Consider the following 12269-nt stretch of genomic DNA (forward strand, 5'->3'; position numbering starts at 1 on the left):
TTGGTGGAATATCCCTTATGGCCGCATAGCCTACAAGTGCAAACGGAAATGTAATGTGTAAAGTTATTGGAATGGAAACAAATATATCAACCTTCTACATACTTTTGAAGACATTTGGTTTCAAATATGCAACAAATGTAGTCAATTTATTAAGGGAGTTTGTCGGTTAGTTAGTTGGTCATAGGGTAGGCTCAGCAAAACGTTAGCAAAGTTAACTTTGTCTGCCTCCTTCAGCCACGATAGCCAGACTGCACTGGGTCAAATGTCACTATGAAGAAGTTTTTTGAGAATAAAATAACATCTTAAAAAACACCTAACAGTTTTCTACGTGTGTGAAAGATTTGTTTATGTAGCCGTGAGAACGCATGTGCATTTCAGGCGGCACCTCCTGAGTGACGTAAAAAAAAGTTGCTAGCCTATTAGGAGATTTTAAGACCAAAGAAAACGGAGCAAATTAAGTCTAGGCCTACTATGTGAAGACAGGCCTACTTGCGTTGCATACTGTGGTAAAGACATAGGCTACTGGTATAAGTTTTTCTCGTTCAATTGGAGGAGGATTTCCCCAAGTTGCCCCAATTAACGTTGATGCTGCATATGGATCAGTGGCAGTAAGACTGTAGTTTCAAAGACTGTTGCAGTTCATTCCAGGACTTTCCATCAATAGTAAGACTAGAATTCTATTTCAATAGGCTATGCTTGCTTGGGCCTGTTTCACACAGGGTGTGTGGCGTGAGCGTGTCAGCTACGTGGCGTGTCCGTTTGTATGATGAAATGTGCGCGTGCATGCTAGAAATTGAAGCCTATTTTTCACACGACACGCAAGCGTGGAGGCGTTTCCCTTTAAAACAGTGAAGAAACAAATGAAGAGACGTTTTAGTTGACAGAGGCCGCCACAGCGCCGCGTCAGACACGCTTCTGGTGTGACAGAGGCCGCCACAGCGCCGCGTCAGACACGCTTCTGGTGTGACAGAGGCCGCCACAGCGCCGCGTCAGACACGCTTCTGGTGTGACAGAGGCCGCCACAGCGCCGCGTCAGACACGCTTCTGGTGTGACAGAGGCCGCCACAGCGCCGCGTCAGACACGCTTCTGGTGTGACAGAGGCCGCCACAGCGCCGCGTCAGACACGCTTCTGGTGTGACAGAGGCCGCCACAGCGCCGCGTCAGACACGCTTCTGGTGTGACAGAGGCCGCCACAGCGCCGCGTCAGACACGCTTCTGGTGTGACAATGCCGCGCAACTGCCACGCAACAGACACGTCACGTACCCAGTGTGAGACGGGCCTTAATGTGCGCTGTGTTCGACCTACGCTCATCTGATTCTGTAGACAATAAAGAATTCAATTTGTTGTTTGTTCCGTTTAATGGGCTAAAGACAGGCTATCCACAAACGCGAACGTTTAATCACTAGCATGGGAATAACTGAGGCATCATCTACATCGGGCTCGGAAATAAAAATGAAAATGCCTGTCGGGTTCGGACGCAACTCTGTCGGACACGTTACTTTAGTGTCTGAGTGTGTGGTGTGTGTGTGTTATGACTGTAACTGTAGCGGCGAGACTGCTGCAGCTGTCAGGGATAATCTAAGTGGCTGATTTACAGTGTAGTATTGTTGTACTTTACTTACCTCATCAGATGAACTCATGGCTGGATGTATGCTCCCACCAAACCTTACCGTCACAGCAGGATTGGACCTGGGATATTTGAGTGGGAAATCTCTTGATAAGACACACAGCCTATTTGACAAACAAAAAACAAGAAAACATTTGTAATTTCTTAATTTAACATTTACCCAATGTTATCATTTCCTTTAACATTAACCCATTTAAAGGCGCAGTCAGGAATTACGCCATTTCAAGCCCATACGTCTAACATTGTTTTGTCACATTCAGCACCTTGTCCCAACTGCTAGCTGCCCATTCCATGATTACACTGTAAAAGTCTAGATGTAGGAGAATAATAAAATGCGAAGGAAGAAATAACTTAACGTACATCCGTGAAAAAAGGCTCCATTGGACAGAGCCTACGATACAAAGGAGGTAAACTATCGTTTTCAAAAACACCTGGCTAAAACCATGAGAAGCACCAAGTGCAACTGGTAACGTTAACAATAGCTAAATGTCCAATGTTATCTCTTCAGAAAAAAATGCGCGGGAGAACGCGAAAGAAAATCACATAAGTAAAACGAACGTTAACATTAACTTAATTTGTCTTAATGTATGCCCCAACCAACATTAATAATTTGTGAAGAAAAAAATAACATCATCACTAACACAGAACTCTAATCTAACTTCGGTCAACACTAACGTTAATCCAAAATCTTTACGTTAACTGTGGGCTAAGCACCGCTGTTAGCAAGTTATACTAAAATTGATGTTAACTGTAGCTGCTACAGTAACTTAACGTTACAGGAGCTGTGGGTTATCTGTGCTTTACATAAGGAGTAGCAGCTAACGTTATTCGACGCCAATACACTAACTTAGTCTTGTAAGTGGATATAACGTTACCGACAACGTTAACGTTAGCTGCTAGCTGGTTAAATTTAACTAGTGCTAATGTGCTAACGTTATTTTAGAAGTGATTTTTGGCTAACTGACTTAGCATTAAGTTAACGGTAACGTTAACGTCATCAGCAAGATTAAGTCTAGCTGAACAGTGAACGTTTATATTACTTTGAACGCAGTCGGTAATTATTAATTTTAAGTTCAATATCACAAACCTGTTTAGATCATCTAAAATGTAACCAACGGATCTCACTGTTGGGACGTTTGGCAAAGCACTTTCTTCTCACTCCCTCCGTTGATATCAGTGTGATCATAGTCTATGAGTGTGATGATAACGGACTCCGAACCTCTGAGGTAAGGTAGACTACCACGCCCACGCTCGCGAACCCGTCATTTCGCGCCTTGAAAGACATCCAATGATTTTCGTCGCTGTCTCTTGATTCCCTAGACCAGGGATTCCCAAACTGTGGTACGCGAGCTGCCACTAGGGGGTACGCGAGATGAAAAGGGCAATGGCGGAAAGGAGTTAAAAATTATTAATTAATTAATTAATACTATAATTAATTCATAAATAATACATAATTTCGAATCAGGTTATAATGATATGGAAACGTGAAATTAAAGGAAATCATTTGTAAACTCTATAATAGGGTATGTTTTCATTAAAAAATAAGCTACACACAATAGGCTACACGTGATTTCCTGCGGGCAGCCAGAATATCTGGCGCGTTAGTTTCGTTGAAGTATAGGGCAGGTAGAAGGCTGTGTAAACATGGAAAACTGGCTAAAAACAGGGACACTGTCCAAAAGGCCTAATTAAAGCGATCGAAGAGGAGAAGCGAGAGAAACAGAGCAGGACACAGGTAAGGATGGAATGGGATGGGGGGCATGGAGCGCAGGGGGATAAAGGAAAGAACGAGACAGAAAAGACAGCGCGAAAAAAACGAAAGTATGATGAGGCATATAGCCCTCGGCTTCATGTGGATTGGGAGACAGACTGCCCAAAGTCACAGTGCGTGGTCTGCAGTGAGATGCTACTGTACCTAACCATTCTAATGTGGTTCTCCACACTGTTTTTTTTAACGTGAGAGCTCATAGACCAGTTGCACATTTTGATTATGTTATCATGTATGGCGGCTAATTAAACAACGATGCCTGGAATGCGAGTTACTTTTTTATGTGTTGGATGGTGGTGGGGGTACGCGAGCCGAGTCAGGATGTAGAAGGTGGTCCGCGGGGAAAAAAGTTTGGGAACCGCTGCCCTAGACTGTTTATGCTTGATTTTTTTTAAATTTTTATTTTGATTCCCCTCCCCCCTTTTTTGTTAGCCTACAGCAGAGAAGACGTGCTCTGTTACAGTAAATCAGAGCAGGGACGTGCGCAGAGATTTTGGAGGGCATGCAGGGGCTCAAGTGGGAAAAAAGGGCATTCTCATAATTTTATATACAAATAAAAATAAAAAACGCTTTAAAACAAGTAAGCATTACAATGCCCTCACACCAGTAGCGTAGCCAATTCAACTCAATCAAATTAGTAATTCAAATAAATGAATTACTGTGATTCTACATTAAAGCATGCAGATGCAATGTTTGAGATGTTAAAACACGTGTGAATTGTTGGCCTACATTTTCTTGTGAGTGAATGGAGAAATTATCACACATTCGGCCTTGTAGTCAGGGGGCCTATATGGTTTCTGTGGGTTTGAAATGTTAATTTTTGGAGAGTGGTTGGACTGTCTTTAGAGGTCATTGAACATGGAGAAAAATTATGTCTCCATTTTTTTTACGTGTTTCAACCCTATTTTTTTGAAATTGTATATTTCACTTTAACACCATAGGCTAGCTACATTTCGCCTAAATCACTGGCTATGTTGAATAAAGTTCACAAAACAGTTATTTTCAACAGTATGATTGTATGTCAAACAATTAGAGATAAGAACAATAACCAATCAGTTTCACCAAATACACATACTGCTGAAAGATAGCAAAAACATAACAGAATCACAGATGAGACCCCGAACAACATTTAATTCATTTACATATAGGCCTACACAACATATTAGATCTCACCTCTACATCTCTACAACTAGTCTACTAAACCCTATTCCTACACACCTTCTTAAGACTGCTCTCCCCTTCCTGGATAATGTTTTGCTCTTTATTATAATTCAATGCTATCCCTTCATTTTACCATTTAAGGAACATTTCAAAGATAAGGAAGTCCTTATCCTTACCAGATGCCGAGAAATTAATCCATGCTTTTGTCACCTCAAGGATAGACTATTGCAATATGCTGGCTGTAATAATACCTGTCTAAAGAGCTTACAGCTTATACAAAATGCAGCTGCTCACACACACAAAAAATATGAACATATTTCCCCGATCCTAGCATCTCTACACTGGCTACCTGTTAAAAGTTGTTGACTTCAAAATATTACTTATATCTCTTGGTTGCCTGCATTGAAAGAGGACACCTCATGAAGACGCTCTTTTGTCTGCTTCTGACAGAAGAAGCACTTATCTATGCTGGCAGCAGCTGCTGCTGAACAAGTGCATAAAGTCCCTCTGGACTTGATGCAGTTGGAGGTGTTGCTGCAGGTTCAGAAGATGGCCTACCACATCTTTTCTGAAGACACTGAGTCCTGCCTGCTTCACATGATTTCTAGTAGCGAATCTTAGCATGCTGCAGATGCTCACTGTTCCAGGTGGATTTGTAGCAGTTCCTGTGCAAAATTGCTTTGTTCTGTTGTAAAATAACTGCACTGTAACATTGTAATTGTTGGCTGATCTGTGATCACCAATCTCCATACTCTCTCATGGACAAAAACAAGAAATTTGGCATATGTCTCTAGTGATGGGTCATTCACCAGTCCACACATATTTGCCACTGGATACATAGCCCAAAATCTGTTTCTTTTAGAATATGTGTGCCATCACCTGACTAACAGAAAGACACACCTCAGAATATAACCTAACTAGACTGTGCCACCATGAACTATGAAAATGTGCTTGCTCAAATGTAGAAGGCTAGAAGGTCATTATCACCAACCATGAAGAACAGAGCACTATGTGCTTCAGGTTATTCGATATTCTAAATTCTATAACTGCCAGCTAAACAGCCAACTGTCACTGCTAGTGTCTCTCTTTATCTTTCTTACACACACACACACACACAAACACTCACCTGTCTGTTTGTCTATCTGATCCTTTTACCCTTTCTTTTCTTCACACTTATAGGCTATGGAAGGCCTTACAGACTTCAGCTGGTACTAGCTATGTAAAAGTCTATTAAACTTGATTTAACAGAGATTTCTGCACTTTGTGCTCTGAATGGGTGTAGACAAGAACTGGCAGAGCAGGCTAGGCCTACACTCAAGCACACTAATAAGTATTATTTTTTTAAGCGGACAATTTCGAGAATTTTAGGCACAATTTCTTGTTAAAGAGATCAATCATCAGCCTAAACATTTTTTATAATGTTGTATTGTTTATGTGGTCCACTTTTGCACACTACCTTGTAGAATATCTTTGCTTTTTGGCACCAAACCCTATGCTATAATACCAGCAATGTGAGGTTTATGGACAAAACACCAAATTTGACCTTTTCTGAATTTGACCTTTGATTTGGGTCCTTCAAAATCTTAAAAAAAATGGAGACATGTTTTTTTTTACTATTAAGAATCCCTAGAACAAAGATATAATACTCTGCAAAAATTAACATGCGAATCCCACAAGCCCCCAAATTAGACACAGGCCCCCCTACTATTGTGGAGGATCCAGTTATCAGGCCTTCTCATTACTCAGAGTGAGATACTTTGTTTTGCAGTTGTTCAACATGATATCTTTTCTGGCTCTGTCATGATGAATGTCTGAGAAACTCCATCGCTAACCAAAGTTGCAAGGGTGGATTTGTTTTGCTCACAGGTGCTAGGGGGAAGCGAGACAGCCACCATTCAACCTGAAAAAAAGTAATTTAACCATTTCAATGACTAGCTGTTCAGTTAAGGTAAATTAAGCTAAAAAAAATAGTTCCCCTTTAAGAAATCACTCTTCATTCTTTAAGAAATCCTGATTACTCTTTATTCTTTAACCTCCAGGCCTGTGGTGCGGAGAAGGGCCAGGCAGCAAGGATACTAAAACCCTCGGATGCAATCACGTGTCTCTCAAGGTGTTGGAAGGAAGCTTTAAAGGAACCGTATGTAAGAAATGTATTTTAATTAATCATAAAATGGCCCTGATATGTCACTAGACATTAAGAAATCATGTTCATTTCAAATATTTATAATCACTGACAGTAAGTAGTCATGGCCAGGATATTGTATAAGTTGCAGGCCTCAACTGCTTGATGTTGTCATGTGTTTTGGCCTGATGCGCCACCCTCCACCTATCTACTAATCATGAAGTCAGTAGTGTTTCGGCATCAGGGTTGCCAGATCTGCCAGGGGAGGGGGAGGGAATACATCGCTCTACAGTAACTTGAAAGTGATTGTTTTTGTGATTTGTGTTTGGAGCCAAAATTGAGATTGGAATTTGATTAATTGCACAGCCCTACAATACATATTAAACATTTTATTCCAATCAAAAACAATATTGGGTTTTCAAGATCTGATCCTATCCGATTCCAATAGCCGAAATTGAAATCAAGATTACTTTTGAACAACCTAGTGCTATGGTATGTTCCTGCCTACTCCTAAGTCGTATTCCAGTTACAAACTGGAGGCTGCAATTGAAACGCCCTAAAAATTTGATTCCTGCCAGCTTATTCGAACCCGGAGTAGCCTACCTCAAATTTAACTTTCTAAGATCTTACTTACTGTTAATTGGTGCAGCTATTTAAACCATCCACTTGACCCTGCATTTTAGATTGTTAAAATAGAGCGCCAAAGTTAACCAAAAACAGGGATAGAAAATCATTGTGAGATCATGATAGATCACTAAAAGGTGAAAACAAGGAGAAACCAAACATTGAAGGGAATCACATTTATTCTGAGAAACAAATATTTGTTTTCAAAAAGACCACAATGCCACAAGTGCCACAAATATTGTCACCCCTGCATGTAATACCTTGCTAAGCCTCTCTTGCCAATAAAACAGCTTGTAATCTTCTCCAACATCCCATAAATATGGAGGATACAAAGGAAGGCAACTGAAAGTCTAAAAGGTCCCTGGGCCTTTGGAATACAAAAACGATATTCTGCCCGAACAATTGTGTCCTTAACAAGGCGTAGGCTGATAGCAAACATGAGCACGAATGCTCCAGCAGGTCCCAAGAACACTATTCTGCCCTCGCAACTGTGTCCTTATAGCCTGGGTTTTCCCATGCTGCCTTACAAACGCAATTTTATTCACGCTGCTAGGCAGCCTGGATTCCATGGAGCAAATTTTCGCCTCAGTTAGGGGACCAATCACAGAACGGAGGGAGGGCAGCAAGACGATGACGACACACCGAAGCAGTTATGAGCCACGTACAGACGCATTTGATAGACATTCGTAGCGGCCAATAAACGGCTCTGGACATTCGTAAACCACGTTTCAAATACGACAAAATGAATGTCTAGTTCCCAGACCCCATCTCGATGAGATGAGGTCTGACGTTAGCCAGGCTAATGTCCTTAACAAGCAGATAGCAAACTTGCACGAATGCTCCCGCAGGACGAAGATCTATCCAGATTATAGTTTATTTCCCATTCTTCCTTTCCATTCATTTTCAGTGTAAAACAAAAGGAAAAATACAAGGCAAACATTTACTATGTATAAAATTACGGTCTGTCAATATTACTTAGGCTAATATAAACAGCTGTTCATTTAATTATACCAAGATATTACATATCATGTCACATGCTAATCATTTCCACACGGTAAACTATGACTAACACAGAAGTTTCAGGCTAGTCAGTAGTGTTGCTGCTAACATGAAATCATTGTTTTTATATAAACATTTCGCTTCACAAAGCTCTGAATGTGAGAGTTGTTGCCGATATCTACTAAATGCCCCAAAATATTAACGATACCCAGATAAACCACTAGGTGTCCTCCTTGTATTTTCTATGGCCTGTAAGCAGCATTGAGAAATAAACATTAGTTTGAACACTCAAGATACTTCAATGTAAAATGCAACACAGCAATTTTCTAAGCATATACATGCCTGGAACTACATGCTACGAGCTTTTGAGGTGCTGTGCGCAAATCACTCTGCCAAAGTAGAAGCTTTTCCTGAATGATAACATAGTTCCAAGTTTCAATAGGCTTAGAAAATCACCTGTTTATAGCTACTATATTGCTACTATCAGCTTAGAAAATCACCTGTTTATAGCTACTATATAAGCTTAGAAAATCACCTGTTTATAGCTACTATATTGCTACTATCAGTGTGTATATATCTACAGGGCTGTAAGAACTGCAATTAATACATCTACATGTGAACTGCCATGAATACATCTACATGTGATTGTGAATTTAGGGTATGTGTGTATATTGTCTTGTTGTGATGTATGATATGTGTTGTATGTGTGTATGTTGTCTTGTTGTGATGTATGATGTGTGTAGTATGTGTGAGAGTACAGCAGAAAGATATAGAGACGAATGCTATTAGAAACGGTCTCCTTAAATTCCAAATGGAGACTGCTGACCGAGTTGATCCAGTGCACTTGAGCAGGTAAAAACTTGAGCCTGGCTTGGGAAAGAATAGTTCTTTATTCTGGATGTAACAACAGAGTTCTGGTAGTTTTTTTGAGCCTGGCTTGGGAAAGAATAGTTCTTTATTCTGGATGTAACAACAGAGTTCTGGTAGTTTTTTTGAGCCTGGCTTGGGAAAGAATAGTTCTTTATTCTGGATGTAACAACAGAGTTCTGGTAGTTTTTTTTTGAGCCTGGCTTGGGAAAGAATAGTTCTTTATTCTGGATGTAACAACAGAGTTCTGGTAGCTCACAGTGTTTTTTTAAGCCTGGCTTGGGAAAGAATAGTTCTTTATTCTGGATGTAACAACAGAGTTCTGGTAGTTTTTTTTTGAGCCTGGCTTGGGAAAGAATAGTTCTTTATTCTGAATGTAACAACAGAGTTCTGGTAGCTCATCAGTGTTTTTTTGAGCCTGGCTTGGGAAAGAATAGTTCTTTATTCTGGATGTAACAACAGAGTTCTGGTAGCTCACATGAACTATCTGACATCTAGAACACACAATATAGTGAGTGACATAATATACATTCCTGGGGTCTGGCTAAGACAAACGACAGTAACAAAAACCACCAATATTCAACAATTCGTAAAGTATTCACAGCGATTCACTTTTTCCACATTTTGTTATGTCTCAAACTCATCTTAAAATGGATTCAATTATAATTCTTTTTTTTCCTCATCACTCTACACAATACTCCAACAACACCCCACAAAAAAAGCAAGTGTTTGGAGTGTTTTGTAAATGTATAAAAAAATAACAGACTGGAATATTCTGTTTACATAAGTATTCACACCTTTTATACTCCCCACCCCCTCCCTGCACACCCCCCTCCGTTTACATAAGTATTCACACCTTTTATTATGACACTTGCAGTTGAGCTCTGGTGCATCCTACTTCTATCTATCTATCCTTGAGATGCTTCTACAACTTGATTGTAGAGTCCCTAAAGCATGTAAGCCAAAAGACGCTCCAGTGCTGGACAACATCACCAGCAGTCCCAACTCAATGGCATCCGAGGTCCAAAAAAAACTCCACTTCCCGTGAGGCCCCCTCTCTCAATCCCCAACCCAGTGGACTTCAATGGTAGCGTAAATAGGATCCTTACAGTCAAACGAGGTATTGTAAACCCTGAGAGTGTACAGTAAGGTTACTACAAGGGCCGTTTCTATAGGAAGTGTAATGCCTTACTTTGTGTTCCGATAGCGTCAAATAAGTAGTAACTGGGAATTATGGATGGTGGACTTATTCAACTTCAGAGTACTGCCACCTGGTGGAATGGAGGGTGACTTATTCAACTTCAGAGTACTGCCACCTGGTGGAATGGAGGGTGACTTCACAGCACACCACATTGTGGGAATTGCACTGGTGTTGGTTGAGTTTGAAAGTGAAAGTCTTGCTACACTGAGTGCACTTGTATGGTATCTCATGTGTGAGAGCGCAGATGTACTTTGAGATTACTGTTTTGGTTGAAACCCTTCCCACATTGAGTACATTGATACAGCTTCTCTCCTGTGTGAACGCGCTGATGTACTTTGAGAGATCCCGTTTGAGTAAAGCTCTTCCCACATTGAGTACATTGGTATGGCCTCTCTCCTGTGTGAATGAGTTGATGCCGTTTGAAACTGCCTCCATCAGTGAAAGTCTTGCCACACTGTGTGCATTGGTACGGTCTCTCTCCTGTGTGAGTGCGCTGGTGCAGTTTAAGGTTCCCGTTTTGAGCGAAGCTCTTGCCACATTGGGTGCAGTGGTACGGCTTCTCTCCTGTGTGAATGCGGAGGTGAGCTTTGAAATTATGACTGGAAGTGAAACTCTTGCCACACTGAGAACAGCAGTATGGCCTCTTCCTTGTTTGCATGTTTGAAGGGGAGGGAGATGATCCTTTTCCTGTTTAACATAAAAAGGAAGAGAGAGTCAAATAAACACATACTAGACTAGGTCAGCTTAAAGGGGTGGTTCAGAATTTTGGATATAGGACCTCATTTCCAAGTTAGCAAGTGTGATATTTATTAGTGGAGACTGTTTTCAACACGTTTCATCCAGTCCTTCTAGTTGCAGAGTTTGCAGGTGCTAAGCTAGCGCAAGTCAACAGTATGTGTTAGCCTGCCACTAAAAACAGTCAATTCACTCCACAGTGCACCCGAGGTAAATAAAATATAATGCCAGACTATCAATGTAAATGTCTGTGTTTATAGAATAATGTTAGAAATAAAACTATCCTTGCATCTCAATGATAGCATTACATTTTGAGGGACTTCTCAGAGGCGGAGGAATTTGAATTGCTCTGGTTAGTAGTACTGTACGGAGCCCGGGAAGGGTCACGTTGGTAAATATTTTAAGACTGCACTATTGTATATAGTATAAGTATATATACTCTTTTGATCCCGTGAGGGAAATTTGGTCTCTGCATTTATCCCAATCCGTGAATTAGTGAAACACAGTGAACACACAGTGAGGTGAAGCACACACTAATCCAGACGCAGTGATCTGCCTGCAAAAACAGCGGCGCTCGGGGAGCAGTTTGGGGTTAGGTGCTTTGCTCAAGGGCACTTCAGCCGTGCCTACTGGTCGAGGTTCGAACCGGCAACCCTCCGGTTACAAGTCTGAAGCGCTAACCAGTAGGCCACGGCTGCCCCGTCCCCTCGCAATAGTTTTGCGTTCCCACTAAATAGTTTTGCGTTCCCACGCAATAACTTTTGAGTTTCCTCGCAATACTTACTTATTCCTATACTTATTTGTTATAAGACGACCCCCCTTTTCAGGACTACTTTTTGAAAAAATAAAAATAAAAGCAACTTTTTCTTGTTTGATTTAGATTTTTTTTCTGGTGATGACACATTGGATGAATTCATTTAGGCTATTTAACACCATTTAAATTAAATCATGTGATCTTTTGGGATACATTTTGTCAAATTAAAATTAAATAACTAATATGCTAATGAATGACTTATATTTTTGGACTTAAAGGAACCATATGTAAGATTGTGGCCAAAACTGGTACTGCAATCCTTTTCAAAATACTGTAGAGCGGTGTATCCCCTCCCCCTCCCCCCTGACTCGAGGTTGCCAACCCGGATGCCGAAACATGACTGACTTCG

At 40.9% G+C, this 12269-nt stretch overlaps 1 protein-coding gene across 1 annotated transcript in view; it reads right to left on the minus strand.

Annotated features, from left to right (window-relative positions):
• The window catches only part of LOC143136367 (uncharacterized), a 68756-nt gene that overhangs the window by 33070 nt on the left and 23417 nt on the right, over window positions 1-12269 (minus strand). The window contains exon 10 of the mRNA XM_076297054.1: window positions 10633-11058. Within this exon, the coding sequence (XP_076153169.1) occupies window positions 10633-11058 (426 nt within the window). The remainder of the gene's footprint in view (window positions 1-10632; window positions 11059-12269) is intronic.

This window comes from Alosa pseudoharengus, unplaced genomic scaffold (assembly GCF_046254945.1).
Source record: "Alosa pseudoharengus isolate Yale_2024_CS ecotype anadromous, Long Island Sound unplaced genomic scaffold, YU_APseudo_1.1 YU_APseudo_1.1_scf_1, whole genome shotgun sequence".
NCBI classification, from domain to species: Eukaryota; Metazoa; Chordata; class Actinopteri; order Clupeiformes; family Clupeidae; genus Alosa; species Alosa pseudoharengus.